General features: G+C 43.3%; 1 protein-coding gene across 1 annotated transcript; it reads right to left on the reverse strand.

The window, feature by feature from the left end:
• Positions 1-270: 270 nt before the first annotated feature.
• Positions 271-16,680, reverse strand: LOC126473615 (protein yellow-like). Its single transcript, XM_050100785.1, has 5 exons — positions 16,374-16,680; positions 12,268-12,467; positions 11,137-11,316; positions 3,164-3,481; positions 271-705 (listed from the first exon to the last, which is right to left on the reverse strand). Exons 1-5 carry the CDS (start codon positions 16,669-16,671, stop codon positions 385-387), a joined length of 1,317 nt encoding a protein of 438 aa, XP_049956742.1. The 5' UTR covers positions 16,672-16,680; the 3' UTR covers positions 271-384.
• Positions 16,681-19,149: the final 2,469 nt, after the last annotated feature.

A 19,149-nucleotide genomic window follows, 5' to 3' on the forward strand; every position in this document is an offset into this window, starting at 1 on the left:
CATCCTTAGTGGCCTTATCGTCGACAAAACTTGAAGTCCTAGGTTTCTCTCCTTTCTTTGTGGTTCAATGAACACAAAATGACGTAAATTTCCATTTATAACATTTTTGTATCATATGTTTTTAAGTGTAAATGTGAGAGTTAACATTTTAATTCATGATCGTGAGTGATTGTAATTAAAATTAATATGTCACAAAGTAATAAATTTTAATTCGCGTTATTCTGCGTTTTAAAAGTGAATAAATTAAGTTCGACCTAAATTTTTGCAGTTTCTGTATTTAATTCTTAGCAATATTTCATACAGTGGTAATTACATTAGTTAAATCTTGCTGATGCAGTAACTTCCTTCACAAATTCACAAAACAAAATCAGTTGGTACACAAAACTAACATTCTATATTCTTTATGTCAATATACAAAATCCGGTAGTTGTCCTCAGAGTAGTTGGTCGTATTTGACAGATATGATGTCATTCGATCGCTCATTATATATAATCGTTGTGTTTTGGGATCTATGTTGATGCTGCTGACAAACTGTAGACGTTCTTCGTCTTGAACTATCATGCGAAAGTTCTTTGGATCGTGAGGCTTGCTCGTGTTCCAACAGTAGATGGCCAATTCATCGAGCACAGGGAAGAATAGCAGCTGTCCCTTTGGGTCCACCACCATTACTCCACTCTGCCCAGATAATTCTCCTGGCAGATCAACCTGAAACGGGTACACCAGTCTCTATCAGAAAGTTGAGAACAGATGACAGAACAAGACTACCTCTTCCACACATTTCAGAATTTCTTTAGTAATATCCCTTAGTCGCTCTAAATTCGTGGAGCTATATATACCGTCTATGCAACTGAATGAAGGCAGTTTATTTATTGCCAAACGGATTTCGCTTCTTTTATTTGGGATGCATTATCAGTAGCCTGAAATTCAAGTTTCTTTTTGTACATGCAATAAACGTATTATGTGATATATAATATGCTGATATATTACATTTTGTTATGTTTTTTCTTGATTTTTAGGTTAGAGGCAACTTTTATAGCACAAGTTCCGTATTATAAATGTATCGTAAAGTGTTACTTACGATTTCCTGCTCTATTAACACATGTGTTTAGTCCTGGAGACGTATTTATTATCTTTCATACACCAACTGGCTGATTTCTGGCGTTCTTTCATCCACATTCGTCACGTCACAAGTTTTTCTTTCACTTTCCATTTGGTGATAAACCTATGTGTGTTTTTGATGTGTAGTGTTGCCAACTGTTGTGTGTTTGTCTTTTGTTTGAGTTGGTTTTGACGTTTTTCATTTGTTATGTGTGTGTGTGCTTGTGTATGTATTCTGCCGTGTGTAAATGTATTTTTATAATAAATATGGGCTTGTGTGTGTGTGTGTGTGTGTGTGTGTGTGTGTGTGTGTGTGTGTGTGGGTGTATGTGACATGTTTGGTTACACCACATTTTCCATACCTTGAAGAGTATATTCTCAACTGTGTGATTAGATTACCAAATATTTTGTAAACAGAATCGAGTACATTATACAGGACGCTGAGTGTCCCACAGAAACGCAAGTAACTTTATACGAGAAAAAGTGCGCGAAAAATTTATCAGAGATGATCAGCAACCTTATAAGACTATACACTGGGAACCAGTTGTATTCATCGAGTTTAGTGGTGGACAACTAGAGTAGATCACATCTTAAAACTATTTAGTGTAAATACTAAGAAACGTTGTGAATAGGGACGATTACACTATTTTAGCATTAGTTGAGAAGGATGGAAGACATATTTTTTTTGCAAAGGTTCTACGCAAATGCAGTACTTTCGTAAAGGAAATCGCGTACAAGAAACTAATGCGACTAAACCTAAAGAAGTGGTCCAGCTGTTGGAGTCGTTACGAAGTGATCTTGAAAACAGAGATCAAGCGAGACTTCAGAGACACGATGTTGGGATCGTAATAGTTCTGTGTAAGCCACATGAAAGTGTAACAAAAATAATGGGGGAACAGAAATGGGAATCCTCGAAGATCACGTAGTCCGCGAGTACCACTGTTATTTCTATTTAGAGAACCTCCGTTCGAAGAGGTGTATGTAGAATAGAAATTATGTCCATACTCATGCCTAATTCTTTCTTTAAATTTCGCGAATAATGTCATAGCTTTCCCTTGAACGGTGACCAAGCCCACAATGTCGGAGCCGTAGTGTGCCTAAAACTGAATGTAAAACGAATCTACTGTTACCATCGACTGGGGCCCACCATTTACTCCGCTATCCGGCCGCCTCTCAAGTGGCAGAACATAGTCCCTATGCTCCTATTGGCGGACGATAGAAGCCCCGCTTAACTCATAGACGCAGGAAACATGACGTTGCTCCTGGATAATGCATGGTTAATGGAAACTCCATTTCTACAGAAAGCATACAAACAGGTGCAGCCGGTAATGGGCAGTTCCACTTATAATGTAAGGGCGTAGCATGTGCACGAATCAAAGTTAAGTTCTGCAGTAAACATAAAATGAGGACAGTTTTTGTATTTTAGCACTTTCGTTACGTAAATATTTTGCTCGTAGACTATATTGTTAAATTTGGTAGGTAACAACTTGACAAAAAGTGTCTCTAGATATAGCCAGTTGCGTAGGAATTGTACGATAAACTGTATGGATGAATTCAGTCTCTGCTGACGGCTCAAAAACATTGATTTCTACATTTGTGTTGTGAGTAAAACTGTAATTACTTATTTTCTTAGTGATGTCTAACGACAAAGTTAGCTCTCCTTTTCACCATGGATCGCAGATGAGCTGTAAACATTGAGGAAATATCCAGTGGTAACCACGAGTGGAATAACGTTGCATAAAAGTTCTTGTATCTCGATTAATTGGAGTTTCATAGATACCCTGGCAGTAGTAAATGCCTCACGTGTTACGCTCCACATTAAAGGCTGTATACTATAACATCATACACTCTTGCGACAAACGGAAACGCAGTTGCCCAGGAAACGCGTTGGGTGAATCTTAGTATAGTGAACTCGCATAGCTTTATACTGGACCATTATAGTACATTTCTTTGCAGTTCAGAGAAACTGAAGGATACAGAATCTGGGCATCACACGAACATAAGTATTTGCTCCCTGCAGAAGTGTTGCACATACTGTGTGACAGTGGAAGAAAGGTGACGTTACCTGCGTCTTGATGTCCAAAACGTCCCAGTCGCGTGCATCTCGGATGACCTGCTTGTCGACAACGCCCTGGATGTTGCTGGCGAACGCCTGGAAGTAGAGTTTCCCATCGCAGCTCTCTTCGGCCGTCACTCCAGTGAGGCCGGCCGGCAAGTAGTAGGCAGGCCCTCCCGCTTTGCTGAAGAAGAAGCCAGGCTTGGGGTGGAAGTACTGGCTCTGCAGGAATTTGGAGACTCCAGTGTTGAGGTCCGTCACCGACAGTACGTTGCCTCTGGGGTCGGAGCTGTAGGCCGTCAAGCTACCATCTGGACACGCGTCCACCTGAATACGAACTCATGTTTGTGTATGTCCTTTAACACATTGGTCATTTATGTTCTGAAGAAACCACAGTGCATCAGTTAGACAACTCAATTGACTGACATTACAATTTACTTAAGTAACAGATAAGAACTGCAAATTTATTTCAATGAAACAATGTGATTGCACCATGGAATGTTTCCAAAAACTATGTTTGTCTTTCCTTTCAATGTCGATATCATATCAATAGATGAATCCCAGTTCTTACAATTATACGTTCACTCTCTTAACTACCTGACAAGAAAGGAACTTCTTCTACAACATATAATAAACAGTTAAAAGAATAATATGAAAAGCGGCTGAGTTATATTACGATTTATTTCAACTCCTAAATTTTGTTTAAATACAGCTAGGTCTGAGAACTGATTTAATGCTGATAGTGGTGTATAAATGTTTTAGGTGGCGGGTAAGTACCATATTTTGAGTCAATTCTAGTATGGAGTGGTGCTTTGCCTATTCAGATTCCGCAGTTCAGTGTTCCAGTGCGCAGCATCTGCTAGACATCTCAGCCTCAATTACTAGTAAACGGTATCTATGGCGCGCAAGCGAACGTCGGTACTGTGGCAATAAGGGCGGCCCTGTACACGGAGAGTAATATGGGTACCTCTTGTTTGTAATATGCCTGTCAGAACTCAAAATGGGTGATTCCCAGAACCGTAACGCCTCTGCCTTTTGGTGAGTTTGGGTGATTTTTTTTGACACTGCATGGTTTTGGGAAACACAGCTCCCACCTGCCAGATACAGATTGTGTAAGAGAAACAAAATAAACCTACTTCAGCTCACTTCTTAGCCCCATGTCCCCTCCACACATACACACACACACACACACACACACACACACACACACACACACCACATTCTCACTTCTCGAGCATCAGATTGGATTCTTGCTCTGCACTTGTATTGCTGTTATGTGTTCACCAGTATTCTCGTTGCTAACTCCCCCTCATCGACAGTGAATCTACAAATTGCGAACAAACTGACAAGTGCTTAGGAATCACGTGGTCAGACTTGAAGACATATACAACTTGGCTATTAAATACTTTCGAATGAAAGAAATCAGAAATAACGATGACGAGTTGGTTCAAGTGAACAAGAGCAAAAGGGTTACACTGCTTGCTTGCTAGCATCTTGTACTACGAGAAATAATTACCGTATTGCTGCCTATTAGGAACACCAATAATTTCATCCAGAATTGGCTTATAATATTAACGGATGCTGTAGCCCTGTAGCCTACAGAAACTCACAGACATATAAGACGGGGCTAGGGAGACCAATAGTTTCACAACAAGGCCAAGTCGTCACAACCTTAAACAGACTACGTTGTCATTTAGTTGACTTTTCGAGTTTACCACTGTTTTGTGCTGCATACCACTCAGAACTATGTGACAATAATTCCCAGGGTTGCTATCATAGTCATGGAAGAACTGGACTAAGTACTCATTAGGGCCGTCAGACCATCTCCTACATCGGGCCAAGGTTCACATGTACAGTACCTTTTCTGCATCGTAGTTACGCAAGAAATACCAGTTTTAATAAGACGAGTAGTGTATGACAATTGTATGGTTTGATTGCCTGTGATGACAATATGAGTAAATAATACTGACTATAAACTAATAAATTTATTACTGACAATTCTTCTACTATTACTGCTGCTTCTGCCACGAATAATGATAGCAGTGATAATAAATACGAAAATAACAACAATATAAGTAGCGATATCAAAATAACTTAATTATGTACTAAACAAATGTTTTCTGATACAGTGATTTCTGTGGAAAGGAAATATAAGGAGACTACATCAGCTAAGAATACAGGGAAGATCTGGTTGGTTGAAACAAGGATTCATAAGGAAGGGTAACGAGTGCATCTAGCGACAATGATAGTTTTCATTGTTGCTTTATGTCATTGAGTGTCTTAAGGAATTTTCTCTGATGGGAATAGGTGTTTCGACCCTTTTATTCCTACAAACGCATCAGGGCCGAGGAGACATATGAGTGACAGTGTTTGTGTTGATAGGACAGTAGACGAGACCGACGGGATGGGAAACTCAGCACTTGTCTGCAGGCCGGATAGCTGTGAGTATGATGGTGAAATATAACCAAAGAGTTGAACGTCACTAATATAACAAAAACACAGGCATTGTTCAAGTCGCCATGAGCTTTCCTGACAAATATCTTGGAGAATAACATTGTAGTAATCAATAACTGAAAGTATAAGTGTTCGTATAAGTTTATTTTCCAGGTCAAGAGAGAAGGGCATTATATGGTTCTGTAGGCCATGAAGAGATGTTGAGGCTTTCTTGCTCTTAAAGCTACGTCCTCATTCCCATTTAGATTTTGTCTTTCATTACTCACAGACTATTTGCTGGGGGGAGATAACTTGGTATTTGTGTATCTTGAAGTTTTCCCGGTGTATTGATTGGTCCATCATATTTCGGGCTGGCAGCCGGATCACGTTGACATCTTGGCACGATATTTAGGCTAACAAACATGCAGCCATCTTCAGGTGAGTACGAGACTGAAGACTACTGGTGCGCGTCGTTCTAAAAAACACCGAAAATTGGCGCGGCGGCGCCTGCGCAGTGGAGAAGGCTAACACGGCGCCCCCTATCTAATTTGGCGCGCTCTGCAGCAGAAGCGGGCCGCGCATGCCTAGTCGTGTACCTACATTGGAGCTATCTGTCGTAAAGCGCCTTCGCGCAGCTGAGGCGCGGTAGTCGAAAGTATAAAATCAATTTTCATCAGCCGTCGCACTAGATGCAGACCAATGTCTCTGTGAAGCGATTAAAGAAATTACAGGATCCCATGCTTCATCCATCTGAAAGCCGCCGTCTCGATTAATAAGATCTTCTGCCAATCGTATCTCCACGGACTCCTTGATAATGGATTCCCAAAAATATCTAGTTGTCGCTAAAATTTTTGTTCCACAATAATCCATGGAGTGTCCCGTCGAAATACAGTGTTCTGCTATGGCTGATTTGTTGGGCTGTAGTAGACGTGTGTGGCGCTCATGCTCCACGCATCTTTCCCGTACTGTGCGAGTAGTTTGGCTAATGTAGGATTTGCCACATTGACAAGGGATCTTATAAATACCCGCCTTCCTCAGACCCAGATCGTCCTTCACAGAGCCAAGCAAAGCCGATATTTTCGTAGGTGGTCGGAAGATCACTTTAACTTAATGCTTCTTTAAAATCCTTCCTATTTTAGAGGAGAGGTTACCCACATACGGAAGGAACGCCCTGGACCTGACCACCTCTTTGTCTTCTTCTTCTTGTTTCTCTTTACATTTCTTCTTTGTTATAGCTGTGCGGATTTGGCGTGTAGAATATCCATTCTCCCTGAAGACGGATTGCAAATGTTCTAATTGTTTAGGAAGGCTGTCCTTATCAGATACCACATGTGGCCGGTGCACCAGAGTACGCAGCAGACCCATGGTTTGTGCAGGGTTGGCCGGCCGTGGTGGCCGTGCGGTTCTAGGCGCTCCAGTCCGGAGCCGCGCTGCTCCTATGGTCGCAGGTTCGAATCCTGCCTCGAGCTTGGGTGTGTGTGATGTACTTAGGTTAGTTAGGTTTAAGTAGATCTAAGTTCTAGGGGACTGATGACCACAGCAGTTGAGTCCCATAGTGCTCAGAGCCATTTGAACCATTTTTTTGTGCAGGGTGGTGGGAGCTTGTCGCCTGCAAGTACAGATCTGTGTGTGTGGGCTTCCGGTAGACGGAGTGCCCCAAAGATCAATCGGTTCTACGATTGACAAGGACATCCAAAAACGGCAGACATCTATCGTTTTCGACTTCCATGGTAAACTGAATATTCTTGTGAATGGAATTCAGATGTTTTAAGAATCTTGCCAGTTTTTCTTTTCCATGGGGCCAAACTACAAATGTGTCATCCACATAACGCCAGAAGACTTTCGATTTAAATTCAGCCGACTCGAGTGCCTTCTCCCCAAAGTCCTCCATAAAAAGGTTTGCTACCAGAGGGGACAAAGGACTGCCCATGGCAACACCGTCAACTTGTTCAAAATATTCATTATTGAATAAGAAATAAGTTGAGGACAGGCAATGATGAAATAATGCTGTTATGTCGGCTTTGAACCTTCTGCTAATGAGTGCCAGTGAATCCATCAGTGGAACCTTAGTAAAGAAAGAGACGACATCAAAACTCAGTAATAAGTCAGAATTGTGGAGTTGGAGCGACTTCTGTCTACTAGTAAAATCGGCGGAATTACGAATGTGATGTGGACACTTGCCCACATAAGGTCTCAGTAACGAAGACAGATGTGCTAAGTCATAGGTTGGCGCACCGATATTACTGACAATAGGGCGTAATGGTAGTCCTTCTTTGTGAATTTTCGGAAGACCATGAAGCCTCAGTGGAACAGAGCTATGCGGTTTCAGTCTTTTAATGACTTCAGGTGGAAGCGTAGAAGAGTTTAACAAAACTGTCGTTTTTCTTTCTTCTCTGCTCGTCGGATCCTTCTTGATCTTCCGATATGTGGATTCACCAAGGAGGTTATAAATCTTCTCGTTGTAGATGTTTCGTGGCAAAAGTACCGTCGCATTGCCCTTGTCCGCTCGGAGAACCACAGTGTGAGGATCTTCACGTAGTTTGCGAAGTGCAGCCCTTTCGCTAGAAGAAATGTTGTTCTTCAGAGGAGTCGCTTTCTTAAGTGCACGGCATGTTTCACGCCTGATTTCTTCAGCTGCGTCGCTGGGAAGGGGTCTAACAGCTTCTTCAATAGCACTTATGAAATCCGCGAAAGGTGGAGTCTTAGGTGTAGGAGCGAAGTTAAGTCCTTTTCCGAGTACAGACAGCGTCGCATTGTCCAAAACTCTATCCATGAAATTAACCACGGAGCGTCGAAAAGTGCCTTCTTGCTGCGATGCTGTCGATAGACGTGCAAACTTCGATGACTGCCTAGAAGATGACTTGTTGTGAGCCCAGTCCGCTTTGGCCCAAGTGACTCCGTCAACCCACTCCCAGGTGAAAGAAGGAAGACTGGATGCTTTTTCCAAATGAGGGTGATACAGTTGTCTTGAAATCAGATCCAGTTCACGGCGAGTGAAGCAAATCCTCTCCTTTACTAGAGCCAGGCTTGCCTTCCGAGTTATATTCCTGGCGGCGGCGGTCCTGATGAAATGTGTCACTTTGGCAAACTTAGGGATAAAGCCATTGTTCCCACACTTCAACAAAAAACACAGAGAGCTAAGTAATCTTGCTCGTTTGTTGTGTAATTTATCCAAATTCTGGACGTGTGCTACCATCTCCTCCCCGTAACAGTATCTGATGTGTATCTTGAAGTTTTCCCGGCGTATTGATTGGTCCATCATATTTCGGGCTTGCAGCCGGATCACGTTGACATCATGGCATGATATTTCGGCTAACAAACATGCAGCCATCTTCAGGTGAGTACGAGACTGAAGACTACTGGTGCGCGTCGTTCTATATATACCGAAAATTGGCGCGGCGGCGCCTGCGCAGTGGAGAAGGCTAATACGGCGCCCCCTATCTAATTTGGCGCGCTCTGCAGCAGAAGCGGGCCGCGCATGCCTAGTCGTGTACCTACATTGGAGCTATCTGTCGTAAAGCGCCTTCGCGCAGCTGAGGCGCGGTAGTCGAAAGTACAAAATCAATTTTCGTCAGCCGTCGCACTAGATGTAGACCAATGTCTCTGTGAAGCGATTAAAGAAATTACAGGAATCCGTGCTTTATCCATATGACGAAACTACTCTGGCCAAACTACTCGCACAGTACGGGAAAGATGCGTGGAGCATGAGCGCCACACACGTCTACTACAGCCCAACAAATCAGCCTTAGCAGAACACTGTATTTCGACGGGACACTCCATGGATTATTGTGGAACAAAAATTTTAGCGACAACTAGATCTTTTTGGGAATCCATTATCAAGGAGTCCGTGGAGATGCGATTGGCAGAAGATCTTATTAATCGAGGCGGCGGCTATCAGATGGATAAAGCATGGGATCCTGTAATTTCTTTAATCGCTTCACAGAGGCATTGGTCTGCATCTAGTGCGACGGCTGACGAAAATTGATTTTATACTTTCGACTACCGCGCCTCAGCTGCGCGAAGGCGCTTTACGACAGATAGCGCAAATGTAGGTACACGACTAGGCATGCGCGGCCCGCTTCTGCTGCAGAGCGCACCAAATTAGATAGGGGGCGCCGTGTTAGCCTTCTCCACTGCGCAGGCGCCGCCGCGCCAATTTTCGGTATATATAGAACGACGCGCACCAGTAGTCTTCAGTCTCGTACTCACCTGAAGATGGCTGCATGTTTGTTAGCCGAAATATCGTGCCAAGATGTCAACGTGATCCGGCTGCAAGCCCGAAATATGAAGGACCAACTTGGTATTTGTCCCATTTATAGCTATTTATTGTAGGGATTCCCTATGTATTGGACTAATGACCTATAATGATCTATCACTAGCGCTTAGGTTTTGTATTGGTTGAGGTTTAACGCTACATTCTCTTCCCATTTTGATAGTGCACTCAGGTCATTATTGAGATTCTCAGTAGGTTTCTTCGGGACTTTTGGTTTTTTGCTTGCAATTGGAGGTCGTCAGCTTACATGTTCTATTTGCAATAGGAAAAATTCATCCCACTTCATTGATATACCTGTACAATGGAAAGAATATAGAGCCGAACCCTAAGGGGCGCCAGCCTCCATTGTGGTTTTAATGGTGCCGGACATGACGCATAGCTGTCGATACTTGAGGTATGAGGGAAGCTTTTCTAAAATTTAGGCTGCTCAGTTTAGCAAGAAAATGCCGAAGTCGACTGTGTCCAAGGCTTCGCTGCAGTCTAAATGCATATGATAGTCGCACCTTTTGCATCCATGGGAAGCTTGAAGTAATCTTTTACCTTTATTAAGGCAAATAGGCTGCGATGTTTAAGACAACCAGACTGATATTCGTCTGGTAGGTTGGTTGTAGTTAGATTGTTTGTTAGCTTGCTGTGGAGAAAAATACAGTAGCGAATCCACAATGTAATTAAATGCCTTATGGAGAATAAGGCATTCCTGCTGAATTTATGAAACGTAGCTCTCTTTTACTGACTGAACTATGCTATTTGTTGGAAACAGGGTTACATTCCGTAGAATATGCGCGCTGGTAAGAAGAAAGTAGCAGCACTGTCAAATAGATGTGGAACTGTAATTAAGTGCCTGAACTGCAAAATACGGGAAAAGACACGTTTAAAATTTTATGAGACCATGAGTGTCCTTACTTTACTGAACAAAAATGAGTCATTGGTCAGTAAAAGGTTATACAAGAAGGGGTGTAATTAAGGATATTGGTATTAAGAATGACATAACGATATTGGTATTAAGAATGAAATAACATCTGTTTGCAATGTAGTGAAAAATTACTTGTCGTAATCATTAGATAGTAATATAAAGAAGGGAGGAGTAGGAATAAATATGTGAAAAGGCTGTGTTTTGGAAAGATGCAGATGGGTAACGCTAGCAATGAAGAAGAACAGTGGGCAGAAAGAGGAAATTTCTAGCGTATAACAAGACGGTCATCGTTTTGTAGCTAGTTCCCACATAGAAAATACTGATTTTTTTATACATATTCTGTCTTTTCCAGTAAATACTCACCCACAAATAGGTGTACCATGAATCGCAGTATGCGTTCTGGATTTGTACGAACTTGATGATCTCATCTGTTCGCAGGTCGAAGATGACAATTTTTGGTGGACACACGTCTTTGGAAATCGTACACAGGTCCAAAGCACCGCTGTCGAGGGCGTATAGAGTATCATCATCCGCCGATGTTTTCTGAAACAAACGGTCAGTGAAGGAACTCACAGCTGAAAAACGACGACATATCTCCGTAAGAGAATCGTTGATTACTGCTACGAAGACAAGACTGTCCACGCTCTAAATTAGTATACCTGGTCCTTACTGGGTATATCCTTATGGCTTATCCAATTTGCTGTCTGTGAGTTAAGTAATCGAAACAAAAATGAGAGAAGAAACGATGACGAAGAAGAGTTTTCATTAGCTATTGACTGAAAATGTGATAACGAAAATAATGGACAGTCCTGAAAGGAATTCGAATCACTAGTAAAGAGGAGAACCAAATTCATTTTAAGGTAAAATACAAACTAAGGCAATGACAAAAATAAGAAGAAGTCGACCTATGTATTAGTAAAAGATAAAGTGTCCTACAATGTATTCAAGATTACGCTCGACAACGGTAGCTATGAAGCAATAACGAGAAGACTGGCATAACACGAAGATTATTTCATCATCGAGGGAAATGATTTGATTGTTTATTTATTTATTTACAGAAACATCTTATCAATTAAAATTAACACCCGCCTTTTACATGTACGCAGATATGTTTGGAGGTGGTATATCAATATGAATGTAATTAGCGGTACTCACAATCTTATTATGAATAACATTAATAAGGAAAATACAATAATCATCGTAATTATTACAACATACTCAATTAATATTATGATAAAACAAAATTTCACGCTGTAACATTACAGTAAAATGAACTAAATACTAACAACAAGACAAGGTAGAAGCACCGGAAATAAATTCTTTGTTCGGAAAGGAAAAACAATAAAAGTCAGAGACAATACATAATGAACGAAGAACATGGAAAATGGAAGAAAAGGAAAAAGGAAATGAGATAAGCATAAAAACGTCATGAACAGTTCAGCACAGAGGTTGTATCCATTCCGAGCTCCAATGTACATGTCAGAGGAGTCTTACCGTCGTTCTGATGACGTCCACCAACTGTGAGTTGCAGTCGGTGATGGAGTCTTCGGTGGTGTGGTGGATTTCCAGGTTGGGGTAGGGCTTCAGGCGCGGACTCTGCTCTCCGTCATAGGGGATGGTGCTCAGCGTCACTGGGATACCGCGGCGGGCAAGAGGCGTCGTCACGAACATGCGGTTACGCTGGTGATTGTCCACTGCGACACGACGAACATAGGCAGACCATATTGTGTTTTATAATCAGACATCGAAATAGACATTAGCTTCACTGCAGAGCAACATGACCATAAGGGCGCCTTAAGATACTGTGTTTACCCATAGTAGAGTGTACTGTGTATTGAACCGGGGCCTAGAAACGACGGAGAGGCTTCGTCCTGCCATAGCACTCAGTGGTTCACAATCCCACAACAAGCTACAGCAGTCCACGCACCCCACCGCCACCCTACGTCGAACCCCGGGTTATTGTGCGGTTCGGCCCGCAGTGGACACCCACCGGAACGTCTCATACCAGACGAGTGTAGCCCCAATGTTTGTATGGAGGAGTAATTATGGTTAACGCATACGTGGAGACAGTGTTTGAGCAGCAATCGCCGACATAGTGTAACTGAGGCGGAATAAAGGGAGCCATCCCGCATTATCCGAGGCAAATGGAAAACAGCCTTAGAAACCATCCAAAGGCTGGCCGGCACACCGGACCTCGACACAGGGACCAGCGCGCCTCCCCGCTCGGGAAGTACCGCGTTAGACAGCGCGGCTAGCCGGGCGGGCTCATAGTGGAGTACTCGATGTGGTAAATCCTACCTGCTTGTCCGTCTCCCCTCATATCTAGTTCCACAATTAAGTCGTGAAACTGATTACGGAGTGCTATACTTTGACATACATGAAATAGATATAGTGTGTTAGTCTGTACCAGTTAATACAGAAATGTTTACAAGTAAATAACACAACCAGAAACATTTGTATCAGCAACATACAACATACAATCTGTATCACTTTCATCTCATTCTTTTTTGTAGGAAACACGACAGCGAAGTTATTGATTTTATTGTACTTATTCCACCTGCTTGGCATGACAGCATCACGGGGGAACAAATATGTAGTGATACTAAATGTGAGAAATGTATCTCTAACTGGGGCTCTTACTTGTCAAGTCATACTTCCAGACCATTTTAGGGTCGTAGCGCTCGCTGGCCGTCATTGCATTCTCCAACTTCCCATGGTCTCCAAAATCGTATTTGAGCTATTTGGCGGCTCTGATAGCGACCAGCAGCGGCTCCTCGGAGGCGCTGTGGCTCGTCGACCCCTTCGTCCCTGGGGACGCCTTGCATTCACCTAGCCCTTTCCTGAACGTTAGAACTTCACACACACGTCCAGTCGGTGATGCTTTATTCACAGTTCTGATAGAGAGGAACGTAATGTATATTACTATTGTGATAAAGGCACCGTAGCTGCCACACGTATTATTAACTCAAACGTTTGCCGTCAACAACAGCATAAATATTGGCAGTGTATCATATATGGTGCGGTTACACACCCAGAAAGACATTAATGAAATATTCTTTGTCCTCGCGTTTCCTACGAGACCGATACGCGGCCAGCTGTCACATATTCCTTGATTAAAAATATCGTAATGTTACCAATTAAGCAGTAACTAGTCGCAAAATCATGTTTTCTTTATGTTTGATCTCTGCTTAAGACAGTGTTACTACACAGGGCACATATTAGTTGAAAGCATCGATTATGGCTGTTAATCAGTTGAAGTCGATTTGCAAAAGTAAATAAAAAAAACATGATTTTGCGACTGGTTGCTGCTTATTTGGTAATTTTATGGTTTACGGTCGCTGCACAACTTGGGAACCACATGGAGCCCACCATTCAGAAATATCGTAATGGTTCTTGAATGTAAACCAGTATTCAGGAGATCCAGATGTTCACATGGCTCTGAGCACTATGGGACTTAACATCTGAGGTCATCAGTCCCCTAGAACTTAGAACTACTTAAACCTAACTAACCTAAGGATATCACACACATCCATGCCCGAGACAGGATTCGAACCTGCGACCGTAGCGGTCGCACGGTTCCAGACTGTAGCTCCTAGAACCGCTCGGCCATACCGGCCGGCAGATCCAGCTGTCTTCAAGCATCTAGCCAGTAAGGTTTTTCAGGATTATCGTGACGCTCTTCTGTGACTCAAACAAACTGTTGACCATTCCAACTGCCCTTCATATTATTTGGTGAACATCACCTGTTGACCCTCTTTGGTATGGGTCCGACGCACTAGAGCAACATTCTAGTGCAGGCCGCACGACTGACTTTAAATAACCTTCTTTGTAGTGTGATTGTCTACCAAAGAATTCTACCACCTGCTTTGTGTGCAGCTGTGCCTATGCGATCACACTTTTCAAGCATCTGATCAATGAACACAAGCTTACCACCTATATTGTCTACAAATGTGCTCCTGCGATCATTTAATTTTATTTCCTTACAAATTCTTACAGACAGCTATTTACGCGTGTTTATTCGTCCAGTTGTGGCTTTGATATTTTCTGCAAAATACGCCCATTTCAGTCTAAAACGTAGTATAATATGCTAAATAACGCATCTCCCACAGTTTATATTCGGATGGAGTGAATTGAGATGCTGAAAAAATGTAGTTAGAGTATCAAGTCCATGTGGCCACATCACAAATTTATCATCATATAAACTTCACAATCGAAGTGGGAAAGGAAGGTACTTTACGTTTTCTTGATGTTTTGGTACTAAGGAAAGTAGATGTAACCTTGGGACACAGCGTCTACCGCAAGCCAACGCATACAGATGTATATCTGCAGGGCACAAGCTGCCATCATCCTGCACAAAACGGTAGTGCCTTACATAAGTTAGTTCATAGAACACATGTGGTATCTGATCATGAAGGCCTGTCGAGTGAAATACGACATTTGAAGACAATATTCCGACAAAAGGTTATTCTGAGAGACAGATACGTAATGCATTCAGGTCCAGGAGAGTTCAGTCTATGGAGCAGAATGAAGACACGAAAACACCTACCACTATGGCCTGTTTGACGTATTTTGGTGCCATGTTATCAAGAACCGGAAGAGTCCTCGGAAGATATAGAATTAAATGTGTTTTCCAACCATCTGAAAAACTAATAAATCTGTTGGGTTCGGTTAAGAATGGCCTTGGCCTGAGGAAATGTGTGTACAGGATTCCTCGTCAATGTGGGGCAGAGTATATAGGCCAGACATGCCGCACAGCACAAGAACGCTGCGATGAACATCAGCATCATACACACCTTCGTCAACCCGGAAAGTCAGCAATTGCGGAACACTGTCTGAATACAGGACATCGCATGATTTATGAAAAGACGGAAGTTTTATCTCCGGCACCATATTTCCAGAATTGGGTCATTAAGGGGGCAATACGTATCCGTACAGCCGGTAATCTCATCAACAGGGATGCGGGGTTTCAACTGAGCTAAGCCTGGAACCCTGCATTGACTGCTATCAAATCACGATGTGAAAATCGAGATTCATTGCTAAGAGACCCGTCGTAACACTGGTCTAGTACGGCCGTAGGGGAGTGACGTCTGGCTGCACTGTTGGCAAGCGCAGCGTACAGCCCACGCGCAGGAGAACCGCTCTGCAATTTTCGGCAGAGGGAGTTTGGATATGGCACAATCTATCTGTTTGGTAAACGCGCATGCGCATTCTTCGCGCCCGTGTTCCAGAAACGGGGCGTCGCCGTTGGGATACCGTCAGTCGTATCTAGCCACCAACAAGGCTGAACCACCTGATCATGTAGAACAGTGGCTCCGAGGAAATATTGTGGATTTGCATAGCGTGATCTGGCGGCAAACGCGTGAAAACTATTTACAACATATCAGCATGAAAAGCTTGAAGAGTCACTTTCTAAATCTAACTTGACAGATCGTATATTGCTCGATACCGTTCTTCTTGTTCCCTTACTATACTACCCTTTGTAGGAAATAGCACGACAAGGTTACCTTCTGGTCACCTGCTTCGACACGATCAGCATCATGCGATATCAAATACGTAATGACAAGAAATATGAGAAACGTATTTCTAACTGGGATTCTTACTTGTTACGTCGTATCCAGCGACCATTTTAGGGTCGTATCGTCCGGTTGCCTTCATTTCCTTTTCCAACGCCCCGTCGTCTCCGAAGTCGAATTCGAGCTCTTTGGCGGCCTTGACGGTGACCAGCAGCGGCTCCTCGGAAGCGCCCTTGCTCCTCGCCACTGGGGACGCCTTGCCGGCCCTGTGGGCCGCTCTGACTCGAACGCCGTGCCTCGTGGCGTGGCTCGACCTGTGGTGAGCGCCACCAGCCGCCACCAGCAGCAGCACCAGCAACGCGAGCGCCGACACGCGAGGTCCCATCTCGTAACTGTGTGTGAATATTTTGCATATGAGATTCAATACCCCATCAAAATTAACTAGCGGGAAACGCGCAGTAAAGATCACTGTAGATGTGATGTACTGGCATTAGTCCTAGGAATATGCGTGGAATATTTAATGTTGGTTGCCGAGTCTGTGTTCAAGTCGAAATTATTCACTCATTGTAGTGTTCGTTATAAATCACATAAAGCAGTCTCGAAAAATGTTACTTCAACATTTGCCACCGATACCACCGATAATTTTCCGAGTAACAAATCGTGTTGCGTTTTTCAGTAAGCTATAGTGGGTAATGTGGCAAATTTTCTGACTTACACAAGTTACATTTAAAATTTGTAGCTGTCAAACTATCTCACAGACTTATAGTTAGTTCTTCTTGTAGAGTTACAATGAGTCTTGGAAAAAGATTTCCACTTAAAAACATGTGTTCATCTTAATAGAACAGTAATAAAAGTACGCCGTAGGATATACTGTCTCTGCGTTGGGAGAAGAAACACCACATCTGTACAAAATGTTAACAAACACGTAATTACGTAATTCGAATACTGTTCGTGAGTTTATTATTGTGACACCCACACCCAGCATTCAAATTCTGATCTTTAGCATTAATAAATGGTAAATTGCGATTCTGGCTATACGATAATACTTTTCGCATGCCAGCGTTTCATTTCTTCGAGAACCGTCGGTGTTTCATTGAGCTCTTGTTTTAATTACCTCGTCGGGGACAATTCGATACATAGATACCATATATGGATTGCCTTAGATACAGTGGGCTATCATTCGATAACAGCGGCTGGGTTTCGGCGGGAAACTGCACATTCGTCAATAAAATTGCAAACCTATGATGCTATTCGCGAAGGCCCCCACCACACTCTTACATACGAAGGTCGTTGCTCACCCACTTCTCGCGGCCTTCATGTATTATGGCCCGATCAGTACAGCATATTGAAAATTGACTCACCGAGCATTATATAGAAAATTTTGCTTGGAGAAAACTTGCAGTTTTCGTAGTCACCATTCTGCCAAGGAGCGAAAAGTTGAAAGCATGAAGTTCATATAATTGTACTGTGATATTGGTAGACTACTTCTTTTATTTATTCGACTCGCATACTCAAGCTGTGTTGCAGCATCGTGTGGATTTGATAAAAGTCAATTGCATTTCTCTCTTCAGTTCCTGTTCGCAGAAGGCGTAATTTATTCTGCACACCCTCTGTTGTGCGTGTGTGTGGTTTGAGGCTTTCGGGCGTTAAACGGCGTGGTCATCAGCGCCCAAACGCATAGAAACAGGAACACATGCGGTGAAGGGACGAAGACGGACAGCGAACAAGGAGAACGGCTAAAAGACACAGACCAGACACAGTTCTAAATCCTCACATACAGAGGCAAAACAAGAGGAGAAGAAACGCACTAAAAAAGGAAAGGAAACACAAGGAAAAGAGAACAGATATCGAAGTGAAACAAGTAGGTAATAGGGACTGGCGGACCTCGTACCTAAAACCTGGGTGAGCTAGTCACCCAGCAGCACATTAAAATCCTTTCCCTAATATCCGACGCAACAAATTTGACAGGACACAAAACCGTAAGATCTTAACCACAGTCGTTGCATCGTCTTGCAAATAGAGGGAAAATCCGATGGCAAGGAAACCACCGCCTTCTGGTCAGAAAATAAAAGACAGTCAAGTAAAATGTAGCGGGCAGCAATCTGGACGCCACAAGCACTGCAGATTGGGGGGTCCTCCCGCCGGAGTAAAAAACCATGCGTTAAGGCACTCTGTCCGATGCGGAGGCGAGTGAGGAGAACCTCATCCTGCCTGAATGACTGGTAGGACGTACGCCATGGCCGCGTGGTGGCCTTGACTAGACGCAGCCTATTTTCACCGACTGCCAGCCACTCCTCTTCCCACTGACGCATAACACGAAAACGCAAAAGGGAGGTAACAGCATGGAGGGGGACGGCACATTCAACAACGTGAGGGAGGGAACATGCATCTTTGGCAGCCACATCCGCCAGTTCGTTTCCCCTAATACCCACGTGTCCCAATACTCAGCAGAAAGAAACCTCCTTCCCCTGCCGTTGCGGGTGAAGTAGGGCATCATGGATGTTCTGGACAACCGTAACCGCTGGGTACAAGTGTTGCATGTTCTGAAGGGCACTCAGGGAGTCAGAACAGATGAGAAACTTAAGACTGGGAACACATCTCATCTGCTCCAATGCCCGCAAGATCGCAAGTAATTCGGCATCAAAGATAGTAAACGCCGCAGGAAGCCGTAACTTGACGCCTCGATCAGGGAAAACAACAGTACAACCAACAGTGTCCCCCTATTTAGAGCCATCCGTAAATACTGGTACATGGTCGGGATGCTGGTTTAAAATATCGTAAAACGCAGGAATGCAGCTCCTTCGGTACTCTGACAAGTCTAAAAGGACGCTGGGCCTCTGGAGCAACCAGGGAGGCAGGCCGG

This window comes from Schistocerca serialis, chromosome 4 (genome assembly GCF_023864345.2).
Source record: "Schistocerca serialis cubense isolate TAMUIC-IGC-003099 chromosome 4, iqSchSeri2.2, whole genome shotgun sequence".
Lineage (NCBI taxonomy): Eukaryota > Metazoa > Arthropoda > Insecta > Orthoptera > Acrididae > Schistocerca > Schistocerca serialis.

Bases quoted from the DNA above. Each gene is read 5' to 3' on its own strand.
- LOC126473615 (XM_050100785.1), bottom strand. From the start codon at position 16,671: ATGGGACCTCGCGTGTCGGCGCTCGCGTTGCTGGTGCTGCTGCTGGTG. The intron at 3,482-11,136 runs GTGAGTATTTAC...GTTCGTATTCAG, and splicing joins CATGGTACACCTATTTGTGG to GTGGACGCGTGTCCAGATGG. The intron at 706-3,163 runs GTAACGTCACCT...TACCCGTTTCAG, and splicing joins TTTTGGACATCAAGACGCAG to GTTGATCTGCCAGGAGAATT.